Raw genomic sequence first — 17,110 nt, 5'->3', positions numbered from 1 at the left:
ATTTTTCCTTTAAAAACAAGCAGAACCTTAAAGTTAAAGGTATATAATAACAACCAGTTATAAAGATACTATAACTGGAATTTATCTTTTTGGAAAGAGTTTTTCAGAATATGTATGGTTTCTAATTTGATTTTGTGTATTATTTACATAATATAATGAATAAAAAGCTTACTTCAAACTGCTTTAATTTTTTTCCACTTTATATAATAGCTAGTTGGAAATCAAAGAATCACAGTAAGCATAATCATTTAAGTTACCTCAAACATCTTACCCTTCTCAAAGCTTGCATTAGCACCTCTGTCCAAAAGGACCCGAACCAGCTCTGCATTGGCAATGCTAGCAGCATACATAAGGGGAGTCCATCCATACCGAAAGGTATCGTCTACACTAATAATGCCTGTCAATATAAAAACAAGCTTTTAAAAGCCCACTACCACCAAAGAAAATAATCAACCACCTTATGTGCTTAAAGTACTGTGTAAAGTGACATATATATCATGTACTTTATTCTACCATGGGAATTTTTAGGTAAAAATGGCTTCCAAAAAATAGAAAATAGTTGTATCAGGACTTTAATACAATTTGCTAACTTCAGTTTCACTACAGGCACTATATTCCAAGAGACAGATTTGACTGATGTTTTATCATATAATATGTAGTTGAGTATGTATATTTTAACACGTTTTTACATGCTACCTTTTTTTCTCTAGGGGAGCTAAAAAAGGTTTCACAGAGGTAAAATGTCTTTTAAATTAGAATATTATCCCTAGGCAATATCAATTATCTCTATGGTTGAAAATACCATACATATCCCTCAAATACCTTTAACTTTATTCCTAATACTGAACTTACCCATGGGTGACTGACCAAACGTGAAGCTAAAAATATAGGTTAGGGTTAGATTATGAAAGCTCTGTTAAGAAATGCAGACTCTATTTTGTGATCCAGGAGTTGATATCATTACATATGTATCATAAAGACGACATAGATACCACTATTGAGAATGGGACAGGAGGCAAAAAAAAAAACTAGTTTTAAGGCAGGGAGTTTATACAAAAATCAGAGCAAGGGCAGTGGAGAGAGAAAGGAAAGAAAACAAAAGCACATTTCAAAGCCAGGGTCAGAATTTAAAATTACTTTGAGGAGGAGGCGTGATGGAAAAGAAAAATTTTAAATGACCATCAAGTTCTATCTTGGACAAACAAACGACAAGCAGTGAGCTAAAATAAAGGGAGATACCAGATGTTGAAAATAAGTTTTTTGCTTTTTTTTTTTTAGAGATGGGATCTTGCTCTCTGTCACCCAGGCTGGAGCACAGGTGTGATTATGGCTTACATAATACTCAACCTCCCAACTAGCTCCAACTATAGGCACGTGCCGCTGTGCTGGGCTAATTTTTTTTTTTTTTTTAGTGGTGGAGTCTCACTATGTTGCCAAAACTGGTCTCAAACCCTTGGCCTCAAGCAATCCTCCCACCCTAGCCTCCCAAAATGCTAGCATTACAGGTGTGAGCCACTGCTCCTGGCCAAGAGATCAAGACTTAAGTAGCAATCTTTCTCTTAAATCTAAGAAATGTTTGGTAATCCCAAGAAAGGAAACAAAATTTTTCTGTTTCAAACAAGGAAAACTTGTATGCGAAACACCACTGAACACGGGCCTGCCTTTAATACCTTGTAATTTACAGGTTCTATAGTCTCTGGCTATAAAATGTCCCCCTTACACAGATTAAGGTCACATCACAGAAGAAATGCAAACTTGGTGGTCAGGGGGGTGTCACTTTTTTGGCTGTATAAACACTGGGTCACTAAAAGACTACATACGTCTAATTGCTAATCGTCTAACTGATATAAGGTACATAATAATCACTGGGAGAAAGCATTAAACCATCTTAGTATATACATGTACTGCTAACCCAACTTGTCTTCTCTCACAAATTTTCCTCTTTAAACTGCTTCCATTGAAAGCATATCAATGAGATCAGATAAAAAAATCATTCTTTTCTCATTTAATTGAGAATACTGCTCGAACTGTGATAGCAAAGATAGAAAGGAAAAGATGCGAAGAAAAAGAGAAGGAAATGTGGCATTTTAGTATAAAAATTCTTACTAAAATTCTAACTTAATATTTAACCTCTAATATTTAACATAAACTACTAAACACATATTATGTTCCAGGCTTACTGCAAAAAAAAGGTTAAGTTTAAAAGGATGGACACAGTATATTTATAGAGCTCAAAAACATTCAAAATAATACTATAGTGTTTAGGGATAGAGATACATACAGTAAAAGTCGCAATCTCCAGAGGGGATACCTTACCTTTCTGAATGTCTAAAATATGTCATACTTTAAAGAAAACTTAAAATGATAGTACACAGAATAACAAAAACTGGAGACATCTTCAAAAGGTTAAAAGTGGCTGACTCAAAATGTGCTTTTATTTTTAGAGTTTTCAATTGGTGCAGAAACATGTTTCAAGAACAATGACTTTGAAAGGCAAAAATTAAAAATATTTTTAAAAAAAGTTATGTAATGACATCTGAAATGAAATACCCTAAAACAGGAGTTAACCTGTGAAAGTGAGACATCAGCAGTAAGGGGAATGAAAGTGGGGACAATGGTAAATAAATCTTTCTACTTCTACCTATATCTTTATTACTGGCTACTTAAAAAATTTTTGTAATTAAAAACAAATTTCAAATCATTGACTAAATACCTACTTAGCAGCAGGCTATGATCAAGAGACTTAAAAACTCACACTTGCCCATCAATTATATCAAGTCTTAATCCTTCAAAAGCCTCTATTGCCTTCATTGTACCTAGTGCCACTACTCCCAAGGCAGATTTTCTTTTCTAAAACAAATCTCTGCCTATTCCACCCCATGCTATGTATACTACACGTATATTAGTACTAGGTATTCAGGCCTCTTTCCACTTATTCAGAGTTTATTCAATATCATTCTTTAATTACAAACTCAAGTTCCATTGTCCAAAAAGTCATACAGATCTTTCTCATTTCTTACAAGAATAACAGCTAATGTTTACATAATTCCTATGTGTTCGAAGTTCTTTAAAAGTGTATTTTAATTCTCCCCCTTGCCAACAACCTTTTGATAACAATAATCCTCACTTTAAAATGGGTAGAAAATTAAGCTTAGGAAGATCTGGTAACTTAGTCAAGGTTACAAAGCCATCAAGTGGCATGGTTAGCAATTAAACCCAGATCTGTCTTGTTTCCAAAATTATTTACTTTTCACTAAACTATTCATTGATTCTAGCATGGAAGAAAAACATTATGCTATATATAATCGCATCTAACTACACTGTGTGTCAATGTTTTGTATCTACAATGGCAAAAACCACAATTACTTTTGCACCAATCTAAAGTAAATGCCTGTTACTCCTTTGAGTAATTTCAATTATTATAATCAATAATTTACATTTCTATGTGAAGGTAATTTAATTTTTTTTCATTTAATGCATAAAAAAACATCATGAGGCTCAGGACAGAATTATGATGCTTTACATAAAGAAACTGATGCTCTCTTGCTGGGCACGGTGGCTCATGTCTGTAACCTCAGCACTTTCTGATCACTTGAGGTCAGTAGTTCAAGACCAGCCTGGCCAACATGGTGAAACCCCCGTCTCTACTAAAACTACCAACATTAGCTGCGCTTAGTGACATGTGCCTTTAGCCCCAGCTACTTGGGAGGCTGGGGTGGGAGAATCGCTTGAATCCCTGCCCCCAGGTGGAGGCTGCAGTGAGCCAAGATGGCACCATTGCACTCCAGCAGGACGATAAAGTGACACTCCATCCCATGCCCACCCCCCAAAAATAAACTGATGCTCTGAAAGTTTAAATGACTCTTCCAAGAAACCAGAGTAGGCAATAAGAGAAGAAATTATCCACATATTTATTCTGATTTTTAGCTCAAACCTCATTCTACCAGTACAAAACAAAAAACCGTAGCGAGAAAGAACTAAAATGTACATGACTAGAAACAATTCTTAAGAAATATACAGCATTAGAGCAGAGTAAATGAAGAGAAAAGAATGATCAGAATGGGGCAGGATTAGAGTAGGCCTCTTGAAGGAGATGGAAGAACTGATGGAAGATAATCAGGGTGGCATTCCAAATATAAGGATAGAGGAAGAAAATAAGGCAGAGAGAACTCAGAGTCAACGAAGATTATGTAGGACAACTGATACATAAATATTTGTTGTGTTTCCATTAGAAAAGCACATAAACCTTTTAAAAATAAGGAATCCTTGTGAACTTAAGACAGTTGTGTTCAGGTGAAACTATTCCTTATCTCTCACCAGAATCTAGGAGCTCCTGGACCAATGAAACATCTCCGGTGGTCAATGCTTTCTTAAATTTTTCTTTCTTTTCTTCAATGGGTAACGTTTGCCCTTTCAATTTCTAGAAAAGTAAACAGTTAAAAAAATTCTTGTTATATATTTTTTTGTTTTCACCACATTAGGGAACAATATTTGGTTAAATACATAAGTTTTTTATTGGTTTTATTTTGACGAAGATACAAAGTTGGAAAAGAATTCGTGTCAAAAATTATCTTTCAAGGGAATAGGTAATGATGGATCCAAACCCAAGTGAAGAGCTACTATGACCTTAAAAAGGGTATTTGGTGGAAACCACAGCTGGGGAACAGGAGAAATTTGTGCGCGTTTGCTTAAGTCCAAACACCCATATTTCCAATGGGAAAAAAGGAAATACATGCGAGCAAGTTAGAGGTTTCACCAGGCTGGACCTCGCCTTCGAGGGCCGGGGAGGCCGAAATCAGGTGTGGTCAAGACAAGTCCTCCTCCGCTACCTGAGACGTCCAGTCGAGATACCCAATCTCCCAGCCGTCATCCTCACTGTCGCTACTCTCGCCTCCACCGGCTACTGCCGGGCCGCGTAGCGCGCTCGCCGCCATGCTCGCCCAGGTACCCCCCTATGGCAAAAGCTCGCCCTCCGGCTCTCCCGGCGCCTGCGCACAGGGAAAGTGCGTAGGGATGCGCGGGAAGGAACTATGCGCAAGCGCTCTGGACTGGAGCCCTCCAGCGCAGGCGCATAGCTGCGCGCTGCTGCTCACCTCCCTGCTGCCTCCCCAACCTTGAGGCTTCTCGAGGTGAAAACCTAGCGAGTCTAACACTGCTGACGAATTTCGTGTGCCAGGCTTCTGGTTGGTAGTTCCAATTCTTCTCAGGAATTTACCTCTCGACCTCTTTAAAGTATTTGCTTGATGAAAGTCTTGCTCTGCAAGGAATGCCTTACTTGTGACAGGAGCACACTGGGATTTAATGGCAAGTAAGACTAGACTTTCCCCGCCATCCTTTTCGTCTGCCCCGAGCCAAACCTCTGTTAAATCTGTATCCCCTGGGAGACGGACTCTTCGTCGGAACACCTCTCTCAGGAGCACCACTCAGACATTCAAGGAGCCCTCACACAAATAGCCGCCGAAGGAGCCAGGAAAAATTGCCCCAAAGAATTCTTCCCTTACATTTCGTGGGATCTCAGATCCCACCTTAGGTTTAGAAGCTTCAGGCCATCAAAACACTTCCCCTCTATGAAGTGTAGATGCCCTAGAGGAAAATATGGAAGGAGGAAGTTTCCGGGTACAGTGGATCCAAATAGCCAGAAAGAAAGAAATGATTTATACGTCCAGAGAGCAAATAATACAAACAACTCCAGATGGAAGTGGTCCAAGCTCAGACTCACCTTTCTGCATGGTAGAAAGGTTCTAGATGGTAGAACTTCTAGATGTTGGTAACGCAGTGATTTTCTTTGCTAGTACAGAAAAGTAGATCCACCAAGAAGCAGGGCACATTGTATGTATCTCAAGATAATAGCTATGCACCATTATTTGAAAACTTTTGTGATAAGTTTTTTTTTTTTCTTGCAGATTCTTTGATAAAAGATTTTGAAATTATTTACTTCAGAAGCTCAGAGGTAAGTATTTTTAAGTAGTTTAGCTATTTGGGAGCCACACTTGTCTTTCTAAATGGATTCATTCAATAAATGTTAGGGGTTATTTAGTACAGCCAAGTGCAACTGGGTTTGGGGAGACAACGTCAAACCATGGAGCCTCATGCACTCATACTTTAATAAGGAGAGCTAGATAATATGCACGGAAACAAATAAACAATACTATTGCAGATTGTAAGCTTTAAAAGAAACAAGTGTGCTCAGTTTCTAGAATCAAACCACTTTGGTGTTTCCTGGGAGAATCACTTACAAGAAGTAGCTGTGTGCCCTTAGGCAATTTATTTAGCATCCATCTGGGTACCAGCTAACTTGTCTGTAGAATGGAGGTGATGATAGTACCCACCAAATGTAATTGTTATGGGGACTAAACGAAGTAATAGGCTTGGAGTAAGGTCTGTCTCAATGTAAGAGGTAGATTTTAGATAGGGTAGTTAGACCTGTACAGAGTCCTAAATGACAAGCCATAAAGAATGAGAGAATAGAGCTTTCTTGGCAGTGGAGATGAATAGTACCAGGGCCCTAAGGCAAGTAAAAAGCAAGGACTCAGGACCAGGATTGGCAAGTGAGGCCCCTAAGGAGCAAAGTTTAAGGAGGTACTCTCAGGGTCCTGCAAATTCAGTGAGTGGCTCAAATTTTGCTCCTAGGTCACCTCACTTAACTCACTTTAGTTCTTGTCCTGCTTGGACCAAAAAGAAGGCCTGAGGCTAGAGCTTCATAAGGATAGACATGTGTGATAAGAGGTCCTTGTAGGCCTTAAGTGGGAATCTGGATTTTACTCAAAGCAATCGAACAGTGAAATATTTTAAGCTAATGAAAGACATGTTCTGATGTGTGTGTGTGTGTATTTAAAGACACTCTAGGTCTATTGTAGAGAAGGTTTTTGGTTTGAGCAGCTGGCTAAGGAGTCCTTCCATTTACTGAGATGGGGGAAGACCAGTGGATAAACGAGAAGATTTAATAAACATCCCAAAATTAACATATTCAAAAACCAAATAACCAAGTGTAGCTGTTAAGTGGTTAATTGGATATTCATGTGTGGACCTTGAGGGAGCCTGGTCTTGGAGGTATAAATGTGGGAGTTATCCAAGTACAATTGGTTTTTAAAAACCTTAGGATTTACCAAGCAAATTGTTTTGTAAATATAGATAAGATTATGTCAAATTGTATGTGGAAAGGCAAAGGAAGTAGAATAGTTCAAACAATTCTGAAAAAGAAGAATAAATAAGGAAGAATTGCTCTCCTTGATTTCAAGACTTCTGTGTAGCCTTGATTTCTGGATTTTGTGGTATAGACCAATAGAACAGAAGAGAAAACCTAGACATGACACCACACAAGTACATATAGTATGGCAAACTAATTTTTGATAAAGGTGCAACATCAATTCAATGGAGGAAGGAAAGTCTTTTTAACAGATAGTTGTGAAGTAGATGAATATCTTTAGGTAGAAAATGAACTTCAATCTAAGCCTCATGCCTTTTACAAAATTGATTCCAAATACATAATAAATGTACATAAATTAGTTGTATGTGAATGTCCATAGTAGCATTATTCATATTAGCTAAAAGTAGAAACAACCCAAATGTTCATCAACTGATGAATGGATAAACAAAATTGGTGTATCTATACCATCTGAATTAGTTTCCTAGGGCTACCAAAACAAATTACTAAAAATTGGGAGGCTTATAACAACAAATTTATTCTCTCACAGTTCTGGAGGCTAGAAATCTAACATCAGGTTGTCAGCAGGTCCATGCTTCCTCTCAAAGCTGTAGGGGAAGATCTTTCCTTGCCACTTCCCAGCTTCTGGCAGTTGCTGGCAGTCCTTGGTTTATAGATGCATCACCTTAATCTCTGCCTCTGTTTTTACATGGCAGTCTCTCCTGTGTGTCTGTGTCTCTGATTCTCTGTGTGTCCAGATTTCTCTCTTTTTATATGGAAACCAGTCATATTGGATTTAGGGTCCACAGTAATCCAGTATGATCTCTACTTTATATGATTATATATGATGCCATGACCCTATTTTTAAATAAGGTCACATTTACAGGTTCAGGTGGATGCAAAATTTTGGGGGACACCATTCAACTCCGTACACTATATATATCAATTAGCATGATGTTTTCAACACCCAATTGTAGCATGTGTTTGTACTTCATTCCTTTTTGTGCTAAGTAACATGTGATATTGATTTCAGAGGGTGATTTCAGTGGGTAGCATGACCCATTAGGAGGTGACTATAATTATGAACTAGAGAAGTGGCAGGGAAAATGGAGAGGAGGAGGCATTTTCAAAATTTATTGTGAATTATAGTAAATTTCCCTCTTAACACTGCTTTAGTTGCATCCCAGAGATTCTGGTACATTGTCTCTTTGTTCTCATTAGTTTCAAAGATCTTCTTGATTTCTGCCTTAATTTCATTATTTATTCAGTCATTCGGGAGCAGGTTGTTCGGTTTCTATGTAGTTGTGTGGTTTTGAGTGAATTTCTTAATCTTGAGTTCTAATTTGATTGTGCTGTGGTCTGAGAGACTGTTATGATTTCAGTTCTTTCACATTTTCTGAGGAGTCTTTTACTTCTGATTATGTGATCAATTTTAGAGTAAGTGCCATGTGATGATGAGAAGAATGTATCTTCTATTGTATTTGGGTGAAGAGTTCTGTAGATATTTATCAGGTCCACTTGATCCAGAGCTGATTTCATATCCTGAATATCTTAATTTTCTGTCTTGATGATCTAATATTGTCAGTGGGGTGTTAAAATCTCCCACTATTATTGTGTGTGAGTTTAAGTCTTTTCGAAAGTCTCTAAGAATTTACTTCATGAATCTGGTTGTTCTTGTACTGGGTATATATATTTTTAGGATAGTTAGCTCTCCTTGTTGAATTGAATACTTTAAGATTATGTGATACCCTTCTTTGTCTTTTTGATCTTTGTTGGTTTAAAGTCTGTTTTGTCAGAAACTAGGATTCCAACCCCTACTTTTTTCTGTTTTCCATTTGCTTGGTAAATTTTCCTTCATTGCTTTATATTGAATCTGTGTATGTCTTTGCATATGAGCTGGTTCTCTTGAAGACAACATACTGATGGGTCGTGATTCTTTATCCGGTTGGCCATTCTGTGTCTTTAATTGGGGCATTTAGCCCATTTACATTTAAGGTTAGTATTGTTATATGTAGATTTGATCCTGTCATCATAATTGTAAGGCCGGTTGCCTCGCCGGGAGCACGGACCCCCCCTCCCTTTTTTTTTCAAAAGCTCAGACAAGCCCAGACGAGCTCAGGCAAACTCAGACATGCTAAGGCTTGTTCCCTTCTCCCATGCTTGCACAGCCTGACCTTCCCTTAAAAGAGCCCAGTATGCAAACAAGGTGCGGTAACCCTAGCGTCTTAACAACCAATAGCAGCCGAGTCTTAACAACCAATAGCAGCTGAGTACTTCCAACCAACAACAAGCCAAGTCCTAGGTCAAGGCTTGTAACTTACCCAATAGCAGTCTTGCTCTCCCACAACCAATCGAGCTGTTTCACTCCCTATAAAACCACCTGTCTGAGAGGAGTCCATGCGACTTCTCCGGCCCCTCCTGTCCGGACCGCAGAACCTCACCCGGAAGCCTGAATAAATTCCTTCGCATTGGATTATTTCCGTGCTGGCCTCAGTTTCTTCATTTTAAACGCGGCAAGAACCCAAGAACAAACCTTACTGTAAGGTCTGTTTTCACCGAAGACGAAACGGAGAAACTGCACGCAAATAATCCAATGCAAGGGAATTTATTCAGGCTCCCGGACGAGGTTCTGCGGTCCAGACAGGAAGGGCCGGAGAAGTCGCATGGACTCCTCTCAGGCACGGGGTTTTATAGGGAGTGGAGGCATCCGATTGGCTGTGGCCAAGGTGGGTGGGACAAAAATGGAGGGGAGTGGGACCCGGATGGAAGGAGGCGTGTCTGAGCTCCCGGCGAGGGGAGGAAGGCATGTCCGAGCTCCCGGCGAGGGGAGGAGGCGTGTCCGAACTCTCCACGACACGGCCAACCTTACACTTACAATAATGCCAGCTGGTTATTTTGCAGACTCATTTTTGTGGTCGCTTCATACTGTCACTGGTCTGTGTTCTTCAGTGTGATTTTGTAGTGGCTGGTAATGGTTTTGCCTTTCCTTATTTAGTGCTTCCTTCAGGAGCTCTTGCGAGGCAAGGTGGTGGTAACAAATACCCTCAGCATTTGCTTGTCTGAAAAGGATCTTATTTCTTCTTCACTTATGAAGCTTGGTTTGGCCAGTTATGAAATTCTGACTTGGAAATTCTTTTCTTTAAGAATGTTAAATATTGGCCCCTAATGTCTTCTGGCTTGTAGGGTTTTCCTTGAGAGGTCTGCTAATAGTGTGATGGGCTTCCCTTTGTAGGTGATCTGGCCTTTCACTTTGACTACCCTTAACATTTTTTTCTTTTATTTTGACCTTGGAGAATCTGATAATTATTTGTCTTGGGGATGATCTTCTCAGGGAGTATCTTTTTGGGGTTCTCTGCATTTACTGAATTTGAATGTAGGCCTGTCTTGCTAGGCTGGGGAGGTTCTGCTGCATGATATCCTGAAGTATGATTTCCAACTTGGTTCCATTCTCACAATCTCTTTCAGGCACCCCAATCAGTCACAGAGTCTGTGTCTTTACATAATTCCATATTTCTCAGAGGTTTTATTTATTCCTTTTCATTCTTTTTTTTTTTTTTTTTTTTTATCTATTCTTGTCGGCCTGTCTTATTTCAGAATGATAGTCTTCAGGCTCTGAGATTCCTTCCTCCACTTGGTTTGGTCTGCTGTTAATACTTATGATTGCATTGTGAAGTTCTTGTAATATGTTTTTCAGCTCTAAGAAATTGGTTATGTTTCTCTCTAAACTGACTGTTTTGGCTGTCAGATCCTGTATTGTCTTATCATGATTCTTAGCTTATTTGCATTAGGTTATAACATGTTCCTTTAGTTCAGCAAAGTTCATTATTACCCACTTTCTGAAGCTTACTTCTGCCATTTCAGCCATCTCAGTCTCAGCTTAGTTCTGAGCCCTTGCTGGAGAGCACACCCACAACCATCTAATCTTTGACAATCCTGACGAAACAAGCAATGGGGAAAGGATTCCCTATTTAGTAAATGGTGCTGGGAGAACTGGCTAGCCATATGCAGAAAATTGAAACTGGACCCCTTCCTTACACCACATACAAAAATCAACTCGAGATGGATTAGGATTAAGATGATGAAGACACCAAAAGTAATTGCAACAAGCATACATTGACAAATGAGATCTAATTAAACTAAAGCGCTTCTACACAGCAAGAAAAACTGTCATCAGAGTGAACGGGCAACCTATAGAATGGGAGACAATTTTTGCAATCTATCCATCTGACCGAAGTCTAATATTCAGCATCTACAAGAACTTAAACAAATATATGAGAAAAAAAAAACCCATTAAAAAGTGGGCAAAAGTACATAAACAGACACTTCTGAAAAGAAGACATACATGTGGCCAACAAACAGATGGAGAAAAACTCATCACTGATCGTTAGAGAAATGCAAGTCAAAATTACAATGAGAAATCATCTTAGCCAGTCAGAAAGGCTGTTATTAAAAAGTCAAAAACAACAGATGCTGGTGAGGTTGTGGGTAAAAGGAGTGCCTTTACACTGTTGGTTGGAGTGTAAATTAGTTCAACCATTATGGAAGACACTGTGGTGGTTCCTCAAAGGCCTAGAGGCAGGAGTACTATTTGACCCAGCAATCCCTTACTGGGTATATAACCAATGGAACATAAATCATTCTATTATAAAGATATAGGCACATGTATATTTATTGCAGCACTATTCAAAATAGCAAAGACATGGAATCAACCTAAATGCTCATCAATGATAGACTGGATAAAGAAAATGTGGTACATATATACCATGGAGTATTATGCAGCCATAAAAGGGAATGAGATCACGTGCTTTTCAGCGACATGGATGGTGCTGGAAGCCATTAACCTCAGCAAACGAATGCAAAAACAGGAGTCCAAATACTGCATGGTCTTATTTATAGTGGGAGCTAATGATAAGAACACATGGACACAAGGTAGGGAACAACACACACTGGGGCCTGTTAGAGGGTAGGGGTTGGGAAGAGGGAAAGCATCAGGAAGAATAGCTAATGGATGCTGTGCTTAATACCTAGGTAATGTGATGATCTATGTAGCAAACCACCATGGCACATGTTTACCCGCCCATCCTGCACATGTACCCCTGAACTTAAAAGTTGGAAAAAAAAAAAGAAAGAAACATTTCCTAGGCACCAAGCAAAGGATTCAACATTCAGCAAGCCTCCAGGAATAAGCCTTGAACTGGCAAGCATTATTGAACTCAAAATACATTTTGTCTCTTTAGCTTTTTACATGCCTTGCTCTCTTGCTGAATATTCATTTTCTCTGTTTCCAAATCCAAATAGTGGATAATAGTAAGCAATTGACTATTCTCAAGTTTATATGTTGTATGTTCAAAAGGCCAGCCAACATTTCTCATTTCCGAATTACAGTGATGTAATCCAACCCTGAGGGTATACTTACTCTTAACTGAATAAATTAAATCTTAAGCTAAAAAAAAAATAGGATTTGGTTATTGGATATAAAAGATGAGGGGGAGAGAGGAGTCAAAACTAGTAAGACAAGAACAAGGAAGAGGAAAACTTTTTGAGGAAACAGGTAAGTTTTGTTCTGCAGAAGCATATCTTAAAAGCTAAGGAACATCCATGTCCAGTTAAGGTCCAAAGTTCCCCTAGAGAGGCCTGGGTTATTCAGCTTTAGAAGTCATCTAAGAAGTCATAAGGGACATATTAAAGTAATAATGTTATCAAGGGAGAAGGGATAGGATGAGATGAGAGTGCCAAGAATATACTCTTAGGGATTGATGATTTCTTTAGAAAGTCACCAAAGGAAAGGGATCACTTAAGGGGCCTAAGAAATAGTGACCAAAGAAGCAGGAGACCTGGAAGAAGTCAATGCTTCAAAAATCTTTCACTGAACTGTAATATAAGATAATAACAACCACAGCAATTATAATGATAATAAATGCATTTTATAGTACATCCTCTATGCCAGTGACTTTCTATGGACTTTTCTTATATTAAGTCACTTAATACACAATCATCTTGAGGTATACGTTATCTCAGTTTTACAGAAGGAATTAGAGGTACAGAAAGGTAATATTACCTGCCCAAGATCATCTACCCAGGAGGGCAGGAAACTGCTGGCTCCACAGTCCATGCTTTTAGTAATTTTTGTTTGGTTGTTTGTTTTTTTGTGACAGAGTCTCACTCTGCTGCCCAGGCTGGAGTGCAGTGTAGCCTCAACCTCCTGGGCTCAAGCGATCTTCCCACCTCAGCCTCCTGAGTAGCTGGGACTACAGGTGTGTGCCACTATGCCAGGCTAATTTTAAAATTTATTGATATGGAGTCTCGTTGTGTTGTCCAAGCTGATCTCAAACTTCTGGCCTGAAGTGATCCTCCTGCCTCAGCTTCTGAAAGTGGTGGGATTATAGGTATCAGCCACTGCACCAGGCTAGTGATTACTAACACTTAAATAGCATTTCCATGTGCCTTGACACTTTTCTAAACACTTTCTGTTTACTAATTCATATAATTATTATGATAGCTTTTTAAGGTAATTACTATCATCTCCATTTTATAGATGAGGAAACTGAGGAACAGGAAGGCCATATAAACTGCCCAAGGTCATAGAGGTGGGACATTCTAAACTAATGCCAGACTATAGGGCTCCACAGTCGTGCTCAGATTTTACTTGGAGAGTATAATGCTTACAAAAGCGCTCTATCCCTATGGGAATACTTGTTTCCACCATTTGTTTCACTCTCACTCTGTAGAGGGAAACATTCCTTTCCAAAGGAGATTTCATCTTCTGACCAGTAAATCAGACTCAGAATGAGCTATGATTCATTTACAGGTAAATCACAAGCTTTATTCCTGGCCAGATAAGAAACCAGTAATTTGGTTTTGTCTGAAGAGATTTGGGAATTCCCCCAAGATGATTTCCTGGAGTGGGTCACAATGCCACCTACACACTGGATTAATGACTTCAGTGTTCTGCTTGGTTCACTGATGACAGGAAACTGGTAAAACAAAGAGGGTGAGAAACCAGGTGTATCACAGTAATAAATAATACTCAGATTTAGGTTCTTCTTCCTAGTTCCTCAGTTTGTTTTCTTTAACTTTCAAGCTTTGACTCAGACAATATGCAACAATTAGCTAATACAGTTGTTTTACTATTACAAATGACAATGGCGCATTTTGCGGGGAATTTGTTTTAAAGTTAATGTTATCATATTTTTACAATTGTTATTTTCTATAGTAGTACATGCAGTATTACTTTCAATAGTTTGAAAAAATTCTGTTGGGATCCTGAATTCCTAATTTTGACCGACATCTTTTGGAGATAATTTTAGAGGCATCAATAGTAAATCAAATTTTTTCAATTTTTAGAATTCATGTGCACAAGACAGTCGGGGAAAGATTAGCAACTACTTTTTTTTTTTTTAATAGCATTAATTGATTCCACAAATAGTTACTAGGCTGCTAGCCTATTTTCTTCTAAGCATCAAGAAATAAAGTTGTGAGGAAGACAAGGCAAGATACTTGACGTTCAAATGTTTATAGTCTGGCAAGAGAATAAATGTATAATTAAATGGTAATGATAAATTCTATGAAGAAAAATTAACCAGGTAAAGGAGATAGAGAATAATGGAAGCAAATCGGAATTAAAATAAGAACTTCAGAGAAGGCCTCCTTGACGTTTTATTCTTACCATGATGGAACATTTCAAGGATCTGACTGGTTACAAGGAGAAAAGACTGTATGTATGGGAGCAAGTGTAGAATCAGGAACACCAGTTAAGAGTCGATTCCAGTAGTCTAGGTTCTCAACCTTGTCTGCTCCTTAGAATTCCCTGGAGATAGTTCTAGCTAGCCCCAGTTGAAACCAGTTACCGTATGTCAAAATCTTTGAGAGTAGAGTTCAGGAGTTGATATTTCTCAAGGGTCCTCTGGTGATTTTAAAACACAGCCAAGGTTGGAAAAGGTTGTGGAAGAAAGATGTCAGGGCAACAAGTCTAGGGCAGTTTTCTAAATCTAGTAGGAACATGTAAGCTGTTAAAACAGGACTGGCTTCTTATTTGGATTTGTTTTCTTCTTTAAGGAATATAGTTAGGTCAGAGAACAAATTCTTAAACAGGAAAAAATTTATCAGGAAATGATGAAGATAGATATTGGCTAAGAAGCATTAATATAATACAAGGAAGTAGTGGTGAATGAAAATGTTTGTCATGTTTGTTTCTTCACATATTCTAGTGTGGAGTCCATGGTTGAAAATGGTTGTGAAAGGATGATGTAGAAGACTGGTCTCTAGCAGTGATCTATGGAGGTGGCTAGATGTCAGATTCAGGATATACACATTTTGTAGAGATAGCAAGTAAGATTCACTGATAGATTGGAAGTGGGATAAGAAGAAAAGACAGGTCATGAATGACATTCAAATTTTAGGCCTGAACAATTGGGTTAATTGTTGCATTTACTTCACTGGGGGAAAGTGGGTAGAGAAGTAGAGATGTATCTGTGTGGGGGAGGAGGTCAAATATTGAAATTAATAGTATCAGTTTGGACTTCATAATGTAAAGAGTATTAATTAAACTCTAAAATGAATGTTAAGTAGAGAGTGAGATATAGATTCACAATTTGAATGATTTGTTTCTTGATTTAATAAAATCAAAAATTTCTTTACATTACAATTTTGTAAACTGTAGTCCTAATAGACTGCTAGGAAAGAGTAATAACCTATAAATGCATAAACATTTTAGTGTTAACAACATTGCAAAATTATGTTTTTAAAAATGACTTAAAAGATAACTAATGAAATTTTAGAACATTATTTCCAAAACTTTATTCACTCCAGAGCAGTTTAAAATTAGTAATATATTGATGAAAACTAAAAAGAGCTCAACAGATTTAACGGGTTCTTGAATTAAAGTAGATAGCAAAAAAAATGGGCTTTTAGATAGATTAATCACTATAAGAGAGGATCCTTTATCATGTGTTTAAAATACAGTGAATTTTAAATAGCATAGCTCTATGTTGAAATTAAAAAATACATCAATTAGACAAATATGTATCACATATTCAAATTCAGTTGTAACATCAAATCAATGCAATCTAAAATGTCATTAACTGGAAAATAATACTCAAAGTTAAAATTTTTATTGAGCACTTATAATGACTAAGAACTATTCCAAGCATTTTACATATATTAACTCTATCAGTTAAGGAATACTTTTAGCTGCAAGTGACAATTTCAGTATTCATTGCTTAGAAACCTATGATTCATTGCTTTTCATGTTAAAAGGAGTCTAGAAACTGGTATTGGTTCAGTGGCACAATGGTTTCTCGTAGCATCTACGCTGCTCTCTTGACCTCATCCTCATGGTTGTAAGATGTCACTCCCAGGTCCAGGAGGCATGTTTGTGTTAAAATACAAGAAAAAGGAAGGAAAGGATGGACCCAGGAACATCTGTCTCCTTTTATCAGGAAAGCCAGAGCTTTCCTAGAAGCTCCAACGGATTTCTGCTTAGGTCTTCTCTGCTAGCACTATTACTTAGCACCCCTAGTTGCAAGGGAGGTTGGAAAATCAGGTTATTACATTTTTTTCTGCCTTTATAGCAGAACAGGAGGAAGGAAAAGAAGGTTGAGAATGGGTTTTGAATTATGCAGCCAACAGTGACTGCCACAAATTCATGTCTTTCTTCTGCAAACCCTCTCAAAGTGGTACTTTTATTTATTAGCATTTTGCAAATGAGGAACTAAGACAGTGAGAAGTTAAGAAATTTGACCATGGTCACACAACTAAATAATGTAGAACCAGAAGTCTAGTCAGGTGGCCTGTCTCCAGAATCTACTTTCTTCTCAGCCACTCTACTATAGCATAGAAATTAGCCACAGACAGAGTTAACATTGAGCCTTCTCGTGTGAGTGATCTTCCATATAACTTCCTTATATTCTCATGAATGATACATTTATTATAATAGGCAATGCATTATCTAATGATAAAACTAAATAA

At 38.0% G+C, this 17,110-nt stretch overlaps 1 protein-coding gene across 3 annotated transcripts in view; it reads right to left on the bottom strand.

Moving 5' to 3' along the window:
• The window catches only part of ASZ1 (ankyrin repeat, SAM and basic leucine zipper domain containing 1), a 57,866-nt gene extending 52,906 nt beyond the window's left edge, over positions 1–4,960 (bottom strand). For all 3 annotated transcript variants that reach the window (XM_012456967.2, XM_012456968.2, XM_012456969.2), the window contains exons 1-3: positions 4,830–4,960; positions 4,318–4,420; positions 272–397 (exon numbers count right to left, since the gene is read on the bottom strand). In XM_012456967.2, the coding sequence (XP_012312390.1) occupies positions 272–397; positions 4,318–4,420; positions 4,830–4,934 (334 nt within the window). In that variant the 5' untranslated portion in view covers positions 4,935–4,960. The remainder of the gene's footprint in view (positions 1–271; positions 398–4,317; positions 4,421–4,829) is intronic.
• Between the last annotated feature and the right edge of the window lie 12,150 nt (positions 4,961–17,110).

The sequence above is a fragment of the Aotus nancymaae genome, unplaced genomic scaffold (assembly GCF_030222135.1).
Source record: "Aotus nancymaae isolate 86718 unplaced genomic scaffold, 86718_ANA_hifiasm-v0.15.2.pri h1tg000002l, whole genome shotgun sequence".
NCBI classification, from domain to species: Eukaryota; Metazoa; Chordata; class Mammalia; order Primates; family Aotidae; genus Aotus; species Aotus nancymaae.
The sequence above is the reverse complement of the archived record's forward strand: the minus strand, read 5'-3'. Positions and strand labels throughout refer to the sequence as shown.